The sequence below is a fragment of the Episyrphus balteatus genome, chromosome 1, assembly GCF_945859705.1.
Source record: "Episyrphus balteatus chromosome 1, idEpiBalt1.1, whole genome shotgun sequence".
NCBI lineage: Eukaryota > Metazoa > Arthropoda > Insecta > Diptera > Syrphidae > Episyrphus > Episyrphus balteatus.
In genome coordinates this window covers 39,115,198-39,130,707 of record NC_079134.1, presented here as the reverse complement: position 1 = coordinate 39,130,707, position 15,510 = coordinate 39,115,198, and the positions used below count along the sequence as shown (strand labels likewise).

The 15,510-nt window shown below is 37.0% G+C and overlaps 2 protein-coding genes across 2 annotated transcripts in view; both read right to left on the bottom strand.

Moving 5' to 3' along the window:
• Positions 1–5,313, bottom strand: part of LOC129912909 (gustatory and pheromone receptor 39a-like) — a 51,136-nt gene extending 45,823 nt beyond the window's left edge. Inside the window, exon 1 of the mRNA XM_055991252.1 lies at positions 4,895–5,313. Within this exon, the coding sequence (XP_055847227.1) occupies positions 4,895–5,227 (333 nt within the window). The 5' untranslated portion in view covers positions 5,228–5,313. The remainder of the gene's footprint in view (positions 1–4,894) is intronic.
• A 3,096-nt stretch (positions 5,314–8,409) lies between these two features.
• Positions 8,410–14,937, bottom strand: LOC129916429 (uncharacterized). Its single transcript, XM_055996409.1, has one exon. The coding sequence runs from the start codon at positions 14,935–14,937 to the stop codon at positions 8,410–8,412; it is 6,528 nt and encodes a 2,175-aa protein (XP_055852384.1).
• Between the last annotated feature and the right edge of the window lie 573 nt (positions 14,938–15,510).

Below are 15,510 nucleotides of genomic sequence, written 5' to 3'. Positions count from 1 at the left end.
AAATTTAGTCTTACCCCGGGGCCCCGGCGACTCAACGTACGCCACTGGCAACATGAGGTGTGTGCGCGCTTGTGGAATGCTACCTAAGCCAAACTGAAATGTGGGTTTTATTTTAAATACCACCACATCAATAATTACATCACCTCTGGCAGTATTAAATGTAAACATTATTTAAATTTAAAATAATTTTATTTGACGAGTAAGCAATTATTCGGGCTAATTTTTCGGCTTTGATTTCGGGCTGAAAAAATTTTTAAATTGGGCTATCAAACTAGTTCAGGACTGGAGTGTCAAGTAGCTTTTATAATGAGTTTCCATCAAGGACGAATTCCGCTGATCGACAAAAGTGTTGTTAAAGACACGTTACGTCGTTACTTCGATACCAATCAAAAATTTTACTCCCTGGCGACAAAATTGTGAAAAAAACAATATATCGTTTGAACACAAATATCAGACGAGCTCAATAAAAAAAAAAGTAATCGATCACACTTGTGTGAAACAACAAGTTCGGCATTCGTGATCTTTTGAACAATCGTTCACTAAAAATTAAAAGTGTTGGTGCTGAACTCAATACTTCAGCTATAAATTCGTCACTGAACTCCACAACCGAGGCAAACGACATGGAGTGTTCAGAATGTTATATTATCTATGAGCAAACATAGTTTCGACGCGATGTCAACAGAAAAAGTATATACGGGACGTTACGTAAAAAAAACTTAAACATGGCGTTTGGCAACGTGAGGTGTGTGAGCGTTTGTGGAATGCCACCAAACTTAAATATGGTTTTCATTTTAAATACCACCACATCAATAATGACATCACCTCTGGCAGTTTTAAAGGTAAACATAATTTAAATTTAAAATAATTTTTTTTGACGAGTAAGCAATTATATTGGGCTACTTTTTCGGCTCTGATTTTGTGCTACAAAACTAGTTCAGGACATGGCAACCCTGTATATGCATAAGAATCAGTAAGCAGAACCGTGGGTGAAGCAAAGTACTGAACCTTGTAGACCAGACACATTTCCTAGGATGCCAAATGAGGAAGAAGGTTCCTTTTTCAGGTCATGAATAGTGATTCCTTCGTTGTCGCAACATCCTAACACCAGGAGAAATGTTTCGAAGAAAAAAGAAACAAGAAAGGATAAAACAGAAGAAACTCAAACCACAAAGAAACAAAAGGCTGCGACAGAGAAAAAGGTCTTTCAGATGAATTAATTAATTGCTCGAAAATATTCCTTAAAATTCTTAAATTTCTCTTACGTTGACAATAAATTGAAATCATTAAAAATATTCAAATAAAACAACCAAAAAGAACTTGAATCTTTACAGATTTTTCACCTGTTTGATGCCCATACAAATTGTTAAGCATAAAGAAGTAGAAAGTTAAAACCGATGTTGCCAAAGCGATAAAAACTAAAATCGACATGAATTTTTAACAAAAAATTAAGTTTTTGTCACAATTAGAGGAGAAGATCTCCTGTCAAATGCAATTGACAGGATACAAAAAAATTGTGTGCTAAAATTACACAGTTTTTAAAGTCTCTATTAGCGGACCTGTTTAAATCAACTAAATTAAAATATTGGTGATTGAACTCTAAAAATAATTTAATTATTGAAATGGAAGTTAAATTAATTGCTATTTACGATATGATAAAATTACTTTGACACTATGGGTACCATGCGGCACTTTTTTGATCATTAAAAAAATATCGTTACTCACCTGGGTTTGCACGGCGTCATCATTAAAAACTATGACAGTACTCAATATTGTCGGGAAAGCACAGGCAATAACCCCAAAACAAACTAAAACATCGTTGATTTTTGAAGTTTTATTATAGTTAAGGAAATAAGTTATCGATAAAGGAATACTGGCCAGTACTATTAAAGTGAAGACAATATTAAATAATACACATAATCCATATAATTCATTGACGTCCCGAGAGCATAACTCAATTAACCATGATCTCTGCTTTAATAGAGGCTTTAGTTTAACTTTAAAGCTCCTCCTGTCAATATTTAAAACACTCTTAATATCATTATTTAGTATTGAAATGATTTCTTTCGCAATTACAACAACCGAAGAATGAAATAACATCATGAGTCCACTAAAAAACAATGGAAATGTTCGAAGAAAAATCGAAATTATATGTAACGCTGATATATTGACAAAGAAAATCGTCACCAAGTAAACAGAATGTGCCACAGCTAATGACATAAAAAATAACCAAATTATAAATAATTTAAGTGTAATATTATCCTTAAAATGTCTCAAAAATAAATGTCTTCTATCTAAACGAATTAAATTAACAACAATTTCTAAAGTTCTTCGACGATTACACCAGAAGCAAATATTTGTAATAATTTGAATTATTGCTGCAGCAGTTACAACAATATTTTCATAAATATATCCAGTTGTATTTATATTTCCATCGAAAGTAATTGAATAAGTTTCTAATTTATAAAGTAAAACAACACAGTAAATAGAAGTTACATTGAAGAAAATAAATAAAATTAGAATTTTTCTGGTATCGGATTTTTTGCAAATAAATTCGAATGTAGTTTTATCACTGGAGTAAGGTAATAGACCGAAATATTTTAAACCTTTTAGGCACAATAAGAATCCTTTACGTACTCGCATTATTCGATATTATGGTTATATCGCAACTAAATAATAGAAATATGTATTTAAATCGATTTTAGACAATTTCGATTTACACGATTAAATGCGCAATATTTGAACAAGTACCTAATTTATTAATTGATTTCAATTACTTCGTGTTGGAAATAGAAGTATAATTAATTTTACATAATGGAGATCAAGATAAATTAATATAATTCATCAAATTAATGAAGGTACATTAGTCACAATAAAAACCGATGTTATTGTACCACGTGGCGAAATGATTAATGCGGTGTCCGGTGTACCGTCACCAGGCAAGAAACAGGGGCAGGGGGGGCTTGAGGCTGCTGAAAATGAGACTTTGAACTGGAAAACAAAAAATTGTAAAAATTATCTTTCCTGGGCGTTGCGAAAGGAAAACGAAAATAAATGACCACTCAAATCAGCAATAAGGCCAATATTAAACACGAGCTACCAATTTTAACTGCCATTATGAGGCGATGAAGATAGTGGAGCTCTTTTTATTCCTGTCGATGAACAGACATCTGAAAAACTATGGAAAACCATATTATAGAGCATCACCACTAAAGCTGATAACTGAGTTAAAGTCAACGAGGACGTTTACCATGATTTCAAGCTCTAATACTTGTGACAAAATATATTTTAGAGGTATGATTACACAAACATCGATTTAAAATTCAGCAGAAAGGAAAGTAAAACCACCATGTTAGAAAAACATCTTCACTGCTTCAAAACTGTCTTCAAGGAGGACAAAGAACGGGTTCATGATTCTTTTTGAAGTTGACTGATGCTAACAAACTTTGTTTTTACTGCGAAATGCAAAAAAAGTACATTTTCAATCTGATAATCAAGGAATACAACAAGTTTGTAAAGTACCTATATAAATAGGTACCCTTTCTCTATTCGTGATAGAAGAATATACTTTTATTTTAAAACTATGCAAGAAAAAGGCTGCCATCAGCCAATAAAGGAAAAAATGTTAAATAAAAATTAACAAGTTAGAAGAGTTCGTGATCATATCGCAAGCTTTTCTACCATAGATTTGCATAGGTATTATTGCAGGGCTAGTACAAGTAGGAAATATTTCGAAAGACATTTGAAAATTTACAAGGAATTTTTGATTAATCAAAGTATGTACTTTTTTACGGATGGAAATTTAATTACAGTTTTATAAACCAAAAAAAGGATCAGTGTAATCGATGGCTGTTTGGTTTTCAAGGCAAACAAAAGCTGAACTTTAACTGAAATGAGTAAATTTAATGAGCACAAGAATTAAAATAGATCTACATATGAAGGCTGAGATAGATTTTAAATTAAATTTTTTTAAATTAAATTAAATGTATGTAATACATATAAGAGCAACACGATAATTAGACGCCGCGCCGACCGATACCCGGAAAACCTCGCCGACGGTAACAAAAATACAAAAGCTTAGAAGTTCTACGTTACCAACACCTTTTCAACTTCAGACAAACAGTTCAAATATCAATTAAGATGTAAGTTTTTCATTTAAGTATATTAATATTATTTTACAATTTAGGCACTGTTGCGCTGTGGTACTTTATTTAAAGATAGCCTAAAAAAAATATAAATATAAAAACTGAGTTTCAGTAGTCACTACTGAGATAATCTAATTTCCTAGGACTCGGAACAGCTGGAAATGAAAAAGTCGAAATCGAAATTGGAGAAATAGAAAATTCAAGTTACATCAAAAAAATGTTTTTTGCTAATCCACTTTCCATGCAAGGATGAAGGATAAAGTTATTTGAGTGTCTTTGGTTGGAATATTAACTATCAAGTACAGAATGGCGAACAAACAAAGACACTGAAATTATTGTCAGCCAAAAAAAGGCGCAAATCCAAAAGGAATTTAAAATTAAAACTTCCTTAATTATTGACAAACTAAAACCTGGATATGGTAATACAAAAGTACAAGCACAGGGAATGTCGTAAAGCAGCCCATAGACAAAAGTGTCTTGCACACAAATAATGTCGATAAATCGTATAAATAATGTCGAGCCACCGAATAACACCGAGTGGAGAAAAGTCTTTGGCCTGTCTGACACTTTTTGAATAAAACAACAACTACACTAAGAAAACATAACGCCAGGGATAACTTTACTTCTAGTATATTTAATCAGAATAAAGTTGAATATACCAGAAATAAAGTTAAATATACCAGAAGCATAGTCATCCCTGCCTTATTTTTTCTCTGTGTACTACTAATTAATTGTTCTTTTTAAAAACTTACCTCTTCTGTAAAATCTTGTAAAAAAACAATAATGGGAAACATCATAAATTGCACTACTCCGTTAATTAAACAAACATTCACAATAAAATAAAACAACATTCCAAAAGTATTTGGCGTTCTTGGCTCAAATATATAATTCGCATAAAAAGGACCTGCTGGCCCATTAACAAGAGAATTTGTTAGCATAAATATTATTGGAATTCCATACAATGAACTTATTTTCACTTCACATAAATTTATAATTTCACTTCTGTCAGTTAGGATCTCTCCTAGGGTAACTTGTTGATGATCACTGTCACTTGAGAAAACACTTTTCACAAGTTTTTCATTCATGCGCGCTATTGTTTCTTTGATAATTAAAACAATAGTAGAGTAAAATATTAGAATTAATCCAGTTAAAAAAAGTTGTATTTCAACAACTACAAACTGTGATATATAGAATATATTCCAAAATGAATAATACAAATAAATCATGTTCAACGAACACATGACACAAGTTGCAAGGTATGTTACGAAATAATAAAATCCCCGCAGGTGGCCATGGCACAGAGGAATAGATGGATGACTTCAGAGCCAGACATCGTGGGTTCAAACCCAGCGGTCGGCTCAGAAGTTTTTTCTAAATCGCCAGCTTAACTGAAGCCACCTGTGCGATAACATGAGACAATTTTCAACTATGTCTCCTCCTCTGTGCCACGTAGTTCAGTGTTGTATGTTCTTCTCTCGTTCTTTCTCTCTTTGTCTTTCTGTGTTGTATTAATGTCTTGTGTTGTATCAGCAAAATGGATTAGATTCCGAAGCTGCAGTGTTTCTAGTCCGGAGATTTATCTTCAGACTAGTTTAATATGTAATGTAATGTAATAAAATCCCATATCAACATTATTGTTTTCACTAACAACTTTCAGATATTTTTTCTCGAATTTCAAAATTATAACGATAATTTGGAATATTTGCTCCTTTTCGAAATAAATTAATAAATTAGTAATAAGTTGAGTTGTGCCAGCAATAATACAAATAATTTGCTCGTATTTTTTCGCAATTTTAGCTTCGTTGAACTCAGACATTGAATCGAAACTCAGAGCAACACATATTGAGCCCACTATTAAAGTTAGATTAGATGCATACAAAATTAAAATGAATTTCCAATTTTGAACACGTTTTTGAATTAATTGAAAGTCGTCATTTTGATGAGAAACTGGTAATAGTCCTAATATTTTTAAACAAAATAATTGTAGTAAAATCCCTTTACGAATAAAGTTTTTCATGGCAGCACTATATTAGTTCTACTAATAGAATTCAAATGGTACTGTTTAAGATCAATAAATTAATTAAGTTGAGTACCTTAAGGTAAAAATTCGATATCGCATTATTGTTTCATTATCATTTCACAATGTCAAATGTATCGACGATGACCATGGCAACGTTCGTTGATTTAGACTTATGAAAATTGAATGAAGTGAAAGTGTATTAAGTTATTCACATATCTATAAATATGAGTGTACCTTGCATAATGTCTCGTTTCTTACAAACTCGGTAGGTATTTTTTATTAAAAATTAAGAAACAAGGAATGAAAAACAAGACTGGTAGAATTTAAAAGCCAACACAAAATATTTAACTGAACTTTGTTCATATTACAGTAAAACCCGTTTAAGAGAATTCCGCTTATGTGAAATAATTTTGTCATCCCCAAAAATCCCTGCTTTAATGAAAGAGTAACTGTGATATTTTGCCGTTTCTTTTAAGCGGGTGTGACTGAATTATATTTTACTCTATTTAATATTTGTATTCTTTTTTTAAAATGCCATTTCAAAAATTATTTACAAATATTCAATAGCTGAGAATAGTTCAAAAATATAAAATTTGTTTAAAAATAAAAATAAATTAACTGAAATTTATGTAAACTAATTAAAATAAAGAAGCTCTTTAATTGAACTTTTATAACTTGAGCAGACACCACGTCATTGAAATTTGATTCGTCTCGTGGACCTGATATTCCTCTATTCAGAAGATTTAAAGCACAGTGGAAAACAATTGATTAGACAAGCTTTGTCATCCATTTAATTGGATGACAAAGCTGTGAGTATTCTTGTAGATGTTAGGTAAGAAATTATGTTGACTACATTGAAAAGGATAGAATAAAATTATCATCGTGACGACTACAAGGAGCTAAAATTATTAATTTAGAAAGACATCTTCCAGCTGGCATTCAATTTCGGGCACCAGGCTAGAGCTTATAATTTGGCAAACTGGAGTTAATTGCCTTAAAATAATATTGTTTTCAACGACAGTGACAAAAAAAGCTTTATCATATATTTACTGCTACACTCAATCTTGGTTTTCTGTCCGATAAGAAGTTGAGCAAGCACCATTAAACGACATCAATGAAAAAAAAACTTAATTCATATAAAGAAGACGACAAGATTATAGCTCAAACTGCGATAAATAAGTTTCTGAACCATTTATGGTACTTAAATGAAGAATGTGGAACTTTTTTTCTATTTTGGTCAACACCTTTTCTCCACGAAGTCTGCAAACTGTCAATGAATTTGATATTTCTCGTGTAATAAAAGTAAACAATACCGAATTTTCGTGTCGTGCAATTCGTTTTCAATAAAATAAAAAAAAGCTATAAAAAGACATAAACTAAACTACTACAATGTCAATACACAGTGATAGGTGAAATCCTATTTAGAGGGTGAAATCAGGTAATGCAATCGGCATTGCATCGCTCTTCAATTGGTAAGTTTTATCTTATTCCAAGACATATTCTACCTAAAATTTCTAATTTATTATATCTTTTCCATTTTCAGGTAAACATCAAACACTCAACATTAACCATTTTATCACCTGTTTATGAAAAGATAAGTGATTTGTCTCACTAGGGAATGTCATGTCGGTGAAGCTAACCTTTTTAATGGTAGTTCTAAGAAAGATCATAGTGGCATAGTTAACAAAGTGGTCTTTAGTGTTAATAAATAATAAGCTAATAAATATTTATTATTAAATAATAATAATACCAATAAATAATGAATTGTGAAAAATTTGTGGGAAAAAGAATGAATAGTGAATAACTGTATGTTCCATGTTCATTTGTACATAAAAATAGATGTTATAATTTAAAAATAAAGTTGTGTAAAAAAAGACTGAGCTATAACATTTTAAATATTTAATTTGTTGGGCGAATTGGCCACAACTAAAACTTTTTTGTTAACTCGCAAATAAAACACAAATTTAATTTGCATGGAGTTACAAATCCTTTAAAAAATGAAATTTTATTTAATTTAATTACAAGAGATTAGATTAGATTACTTACTTAGTTTTATGGTATAATTTTAGATATTTAAGTTATTTATAAAGAAAAGGCAAAAAGCCACCTCGTGGCTAGCAAATCGGAAATAGAAAAGAAAATTAGAAAAGTAGTTCAATGACAATTTAGGTTATGAAGATTTCAACTTATGTGGCTCCATCTAGATGCCCAAGGTGAAACTACTTCTAGGGTGCGCACACACCTTTTTCAACACTCCCCCTTGGTAGTTTCTCCTGGGGACTCATTGGGAGCTTTGATGTCGAGAAGGGCCAATTTGACTGCAGGTCTTTCGTAGATTCCACTCTGCGTTTGTATGAAAGCGCTTCGTACTTGATCGTCTTTTGAAAGCTTAACTTTGATTATTCGTCCTTTAGCCCAACTGTTTCTGGGACTAGTTGGGTCAACGACCAGGACTATATCGCCGACCTCTAAAGGTTTTGCGGGTGTGAACCATTTTGTACGCCTGGTAAGTGTGGGCAAGTATTCTGCTACCCAGCGCTTCCAGAAGCGGTCCGCAAACTGCTGTGAGGTGAGCCAATTTTTACGTAGCACTGTCACGTCGTCGTTAAATTCCACCAAAGGTTTGGAACCACTGGCCGAGCCTAATAAAAAGTGGTTAGGTGTGAGAGCTTCTGGATTTGCAGGGTCTATTGGAATGTATGTCAAGGGCCGTGAATTAATTATATTTTCTGCTTCTATCAACATACTGCGCAGCAATTCGTCATTCGGATTCCTTGTCGGCGCAATAGCATAAAGGGCGTTTTTAATGGAGCGTACTAAGCGCTCCCAGCTACCACCCATATGCGGTGAAGCCGGTGGTATAAATTTCCATTGAGTGCTTGTAGTAGTAAATGTTTCCGCCAATCTATCACTCTGGATACAACTAGCCGCTTCCCGTAGCTCTCGTTCTGCGCCGTGAAAATTAGTGCCGTTGTCGCTATGAATCTCGATGGGCGTTCCTCTTCTGGCAATGAAGTTTCTGATACAGAGGATACATGAATCTGTAGTCAAGGTATGGGCAACTTCTATGTGGACTGCCCTTATGGTGAGACAGGTTAGAAGCACTCCCCAGCGCTTTTCAGTTCTTCGACCTACAGTAACCAAAAGGGGGCCAAAGTAGTCGACGCCAACGTACGAAAATGGTCGACAGAAAGACGCGAGTCGCGCCTGTGGAAGTGGTGCCATGATTGGAGGGCGTGGAGAAGCTCTATTAATCTTGCACTGCGAACAATCTTTCTTGATGGCTCTCAAAGCTGATCGCACCTGAGAAATGTAAAAGTTTTCGCGAAGAATATTTACCACAGTTTCATCGTTTTGATGGTTGTAACGATGATGAACATCTTCGATAATAAGAGTGGTTATGCGATGAAATCTTGGCAGGATAATGGGTAGTCGGAAGTCCAGGCTGAGTTTTTCTTCCAAACGGATTCTGCTATTGGTTCGAATGAGACGATTTTCATCCAGGAAGGGGCACAGATTAAAAAGCGGACTGCTTTTCTCGACACAACGGTTCATGGTTAAGTCTGCAACCTCTTCGGCGTATTCACAAATTTGTGCTTCTCTTAACAGTTCGTTTTGCGCGTTCTGTAGTTCTTCACGTGACAAAAGGCCACTCACCTTAACTGTCTTGTTTCTTTTAGTGCTTGTGTTGTGCACAAATCGAAGGGCATACGCCGTACTCCTAAGCAGCTTCCACCAGGTAGGGATTTCATTGAATCGGAAAATAGTATCTCGACCGAAAGTATGAATGGCAACAAAGTTAGTTTTAAGGTCTTCAATTGTCCTAAGCAGCTTCCACCAGGTAGGGATTTCATTGAATCGGAAAATAGTATCTCGACCGAAAGTATGAATGGCAACAAAGTTAGTTTTAAGGTCTTCAATTGTAGAACCCACGACAACTTCCTGCGGCCATTGATCTGCAGAGGATTTCAAAAAAGCTGGTCCATTGAACCATCGGCTAGTGTCTTTGAACTCTGGAGGTTTTTGCCATTTTGTGGCTTCGTCCGCAACGTTCATATTTGTAGGAATCCATTTCCATTCTTCTATATCGGTAAGTTCTAAAATTTCGCTAACTCGAAATGCTACGTACTGCCGGTATCTGCGGTGATCAGATCGGAGCCAACACAAAACGGTTTTGGAGTCTGACCAGAAGTATTGTTTGCCAAAGGAAATGCCGTGTGACTCTGTGATACATTTAGCGAATCTTGCTCCAAGTAGCGCTGCCTGCAGTTCCAAGCGAGGAATTGATAAGGCCTTAAGAGGTGCTACACGAGTTTTCGCCCCTATAAGACTAGTCTCCACTAGCCCGTTGTTGGAACTTCTTATGTACGCTACCGCCGCGAAACCGTTTTCGCTGGCGTCGACGAAAACATGCAATTGTACATCGGAGCCCAGAGTTGAAGTCACGTAACATCTTGGAATCTTAACCTCCTCGACTTTGGATAGATGATGCACCCATTTCAGCCATTTTTTGTATTCATCGTTTTTGATTTCATCATCCCACTCTATTTTAGATCGCCAGATCTCTTGGAGCAGAATCTTGATGTACATGAGGAAACACGATATAAGTCCTAAAGGATCAAAAATTGTCATCATAACTCTGAGGACTTCACGCTTAGTTGGACGTTTTGACCCAAAAAGAATTTCCCTTTGATTTGGGTTTGTAGTAAGCTTGAACGTAAGGCAGTCTAAAGAGGTGCACCACCACATCCCAAGCACCTTTTCTGTACCTAGTTCAACATCGGCGTTCATGCTTTTTTGTTCTGTTGGTTCTGATTGAAGTGCTCTTAGAACTGCGGACGAATTGGAAACCCAGTTTCTGATGTGAAACCCACCCTGCTTGTGAATGTGTCGAATCTCCTGAGCTAATGTGATGGCCTCTTCCTCAGTCGGAACACTATCCATCAGGTCATCTACGTAATGATTTTCCTTAATAGAACAGGCCGCTCTTGGAAATTCAGCTGCAAAGTTATCGGCGTTGGTATTTTTGACGAAATGTGCGGTACATGGGGAACAAGTTGCCCCAAAGGTCATCACTTTCATAATGTATGTATCGGGTTGCCCTTCTTCGCCATAGCCCCACAAGAAACGCTGGTAATGTTGGTCCTCCTCTCGAATACCGACTTGGTGGTACATTTCCATTATATCCCCACAAATCGCGATCTTGTGTTGTCTGAATTTATAGATGACGGACGTCAGAGGAGTAAGTTGATCAGGGCCTTTGAGGAGTAAGGAATTGAGTGAAGTCCCGCGAACTGCAGCAGCAGCGTCCCAAACGATCCTAATTTTTCCAGGTTTATTTGGATTTTCCACAGGAAAAACTGGTAAGTACCATGAACGGTTTTTATTCTCCACAATCTCTTGGTGGGTGATTCTTCGTGCATAGCCTTTTCTGACGTATTCATCGATTTTACTATTTAACTTTTCAGCTAGAACTGGGTCACGCTGCATTCTCTTTTGTAGACAGACTAGTCGTTTTCTGGCCATCGGATAACTATCAGGCAGTTGAAATTCATCAATTCTCCAGAGAAGTGTCGTTTCGAATCTCCCATTCTTGCGAACTGTACGGGTGTTCAGCAGATTCAAAGCTCGGGCATCATCGTCAGACATCATTAGCTTTTTCAACTCGTGTGTTCCGAAATTATCATCGCAAATAAAGTTTTTCACAAGGCGGCGTAGCTCGGGGTCATTGCATTCGCAAACATGAAAGCTGTGAGTTTTATCAGACCTGTTTGCTTCTTCGACACACTTTCCATGAATCACCCAACCTAGGCGAGTTTTTGTCGCAACCGGTTCATTTGGACCTCTTTCTTTAGATTTAATCGGGAATCCAAGTTGTGTATTATCGAGACCTATAAGCAACAGTGGAACGGCTTTGTTGTATGGATCTATGTCGAGTCCTCTTAGATGTTCAAACTTCTTCCGCAACTCATCGGAATTGAGTGTTTGGGCTGGTAGGCATAGTTTCTCAACAGTGTGTACATTTGCTAGTGGGAACTTCTTTGCGTTGGCGGTTGTGCTTGATATTTGTAGGTTGATTAACTTGGATTTACGCTCAAATCGGGAAGTGTTTCCAGTCCACTTCAGACACAGAGGTCGTGACTCTCCTTTCACATTCAACTGCTTGGCGAGATCTTCATCCATTAACGTTACGGATGATCCATCGTCCAGAAACGCAAACACCTTTATTTTTGTTCCGTTTCCATAAAGGAATACGGGCACGACTCGGAACAGCACAGAATCTGTATTATAAGATGTACTTTCGGAATGAATTCCGACCGTCCCATCCGTAGGTTGTTTTTGGTCGTTGTGTAGGAGCTGATGATGTTTTAACGTACAATTGTTTTTTCCACACAGGGCTTCTGTCTTGCATCTCTGATTCAAATGTTTTTTAAGGCATTTACAGCAAAGGCGGTGCCTTCTCACCTCCTCCCATCGAGCGGTGCGGCTCGATTGCACGAACTTCTTACACTCTGCCACTGAAGAACAGCTGCCACCGCAGACATAGCACTTGTTTTCTGGGTTGGTTTGACTGTAGTGGGCGTTTACGATTCCTTTATCTTTCCATTTGGTGCGTTTCTTCTCTTCTGCATATGTGGAAGGAGCTGTGACCAGAACCCCATTTGCAGCTTCGGCCATCGTATACATCCACGAACTGAAGTGTACGAGTGTGCATAGCGGTAGTGATTGCTTGTGGATGGCCCAATTAAGCCGAAGGGCAGGTGGAAGCTTGTCCACAAGTTCTTGCATCAGCATGGGGTAGTTGAGATGGTCGACTATACCACAGGCTTCGATTGTAGCACAGAGGTTCTGCACTGCTATTGCAAATGTGACAATAGTTTCGAGCTTTTCTGCTTTGGGCGAGGGTGTGGAAGTAATCTTTCGAATCAGCGTGTTTATAATCAATTCGGGTCTGCCGTACAGCATCCTCAAAGTCTCGATGACACGTCCTACACAATTAGGTTGAATGATCAAGCTTCTTACTGCCTCTAATGCCCCACCTTTAAGAGCTTTGTGTAGTCTTATGAGATTTTCCTCATCGCTAAAACCACCCAGTTCAGTGCTCCGATTAAAACTTGCGATGAATAGTGGCCATTCCGAGGGGTTTCCATCGAAAGCAGGCAAGTCTCGGATTAAATGACGCGCTGCTAAATTATTTTTCGTTAAAAAATTATTTGAGGGCGTATATTGTTGCATATTGTTGAACGAGGGCAAATATTGAGAGGACGGTTGGTGTTCGGGGTTTTGTTCTTGAGAATGCTGATGAGTTTGATTGTTTTGAACACCCTGTTGATTGTTTTGAACACGCTGTGATGTTGGCATTAAAAAATTAACTGCGGCTGTGTTGTGTTGATGGTCGGGCTTTGGTAACAGAACTTCCTCACCGGCAGAATGGAACTGGGTAGAACCTGGAATGACAGCTGCGGGAGACGACTGATGTTGGTTAGGGATGAACGATGATTTCCCTTCAGCGCCGCTACACGTATTAGAAATGTGTTGGTGTTGAGAAGTAATCGGCATGAGGTCAAGGGGACTGGGGTTCACGTTCGTCGTGGAGTGCAGGTAATCCTTCTGTGTTGTTCCGTCAATCCACTTACTAACATTCACTTTTGCCTTCGCACTTTTATTTTTCGTCGTCTCTGAACCATGGGGAGCCTCATCGTCATCGTCCGAGGAGCTAAAAACTTGATTCATAATTTGGTACTTTTTGGTTATGTACTCGGCATCCCTTTCTTTTCGTAGCTTGAGTTCTTCTTTGTCGCGACTTTCCCTCAACTGCCTTTCCTCTTCGATTTTCTGCAGCTCTATTTGGAGTCGCTTAGTTGAAGAACATTTCGAGGATTGTGAACTGCTGGAGTTAGGTCTCGGTGGTTGGAACGGAGCCTTTGAAGTTCGATCATCCTCGGCTAGCACAAGACCTTGAGTTGAAGTTTTTTTTGTTGCTGAGAAGTGTCCGTTGCTTAATAAAGATGTTAAAGGTACACGGTGCGCGAGGGTCATACGACTGTGGGCATTTGATAAGAATGTATCCGCATACGGGGGTAAGGTTGGCAACCCAAACACGTTCTGAGTAGAAGTTGTCGCGAAGGGGTATGGTTGGCTATAGTACGCGGAAGGGTTAGAAAGAAAAATATTTCCACACATGGCAGCAACTTCGGCCGCACTATGCGCAGAAACTTTCACAGAACTTTGGGCGGATGCAGCAGGGTTATGTATTGCTGATAGTGACTCATAGAAGGCAGCATTCAGTGTTGTTGTCTCATTGGCTAAACGTCCACGCATGGCAGCATCTTCGGCCGCACTATACGCAGGGAATGCTGCTGAACTTTGGGAAGATATAGTAGTAGTTGGAGTTGTAAAAACGGCTGAACTTCCGACTAAAGCAGCAAATTCGGCTGCATTTGTCGCAGGAAGCGTGACAGCGCTTTGCACTAACGTTGCAGTAGTTGTTGCTGGTGTTTGTGACGATTGGCTATTGGCCTTTGTACTAACCCCACTTATTGCAGTTGCGAAACCCGCTCCTGAAACACTAGCTACGCTACACTTACTCTTACCTTGGCATATCTGACATAGATATGATTTTTCTTCTATGCTGACGTTCACACCGGCGCAGCTAAAATGATTCCACTCGTTGCACTGGTCGCACTGGACCATGTCTTCGGCTGAGTCGGGCTCTTTACAGCTGCGGCAGTTGTACTCTTCATCGACCGGTTCTGGTGTCACTTTGGGTGGCATTTTTCTTATTGGTTTATCTCAAATAAGATTTGTAAAATGTTGGGCGAATTGGCCACAACTAAAACTTTTTTGTTAACTCGCAAATAAAACACAAATTTAATTTGCATGGAGTTACAAATCCTTTAAAAAATGAAATTTTATTTAATTTAATTACAAGAGATTAGATTAGATTACTTACTTAGTTTTATGGTATAATTTTAGATATTTAAGTTATTTATAAAGAAAAGGCAAAAAGCCACCTCGTGGCTAGCAAATCGGAAATAGAAAAGAAAATTAGAAAAGTAGTTCAATGACAATTTAGGTTATGAAGATTTCAACTTATGTGGCTCCATCTAGATGCCCAAGGTGAAACTACTTCTAGGGTGCGCACACACCTTTTTCAACATAATTTATATTGTATTTTATTTATTTAGTTTCATTTGACTTATCAACACGATTGCAGACAAAAACTCAATAATATGTATTCCACGGACGAAAAAGAAAGCATCGTCTAAATATAAAAACATAAAACTGAAACTGAAACTGTCAAAAGTCAAACTACAATCAACACAGCGTTGCCAGATTCCCCGATTT

Excerpts from the sequence above, each read along its gene's own strand:
- LOC129916429 (XM_055996409.1), bottom strand. The coding sequence starts at position 14,937 with ATGCCACCCAAAGTGACACCAGAACCGGTCGATGAAGAGTACAACTGC.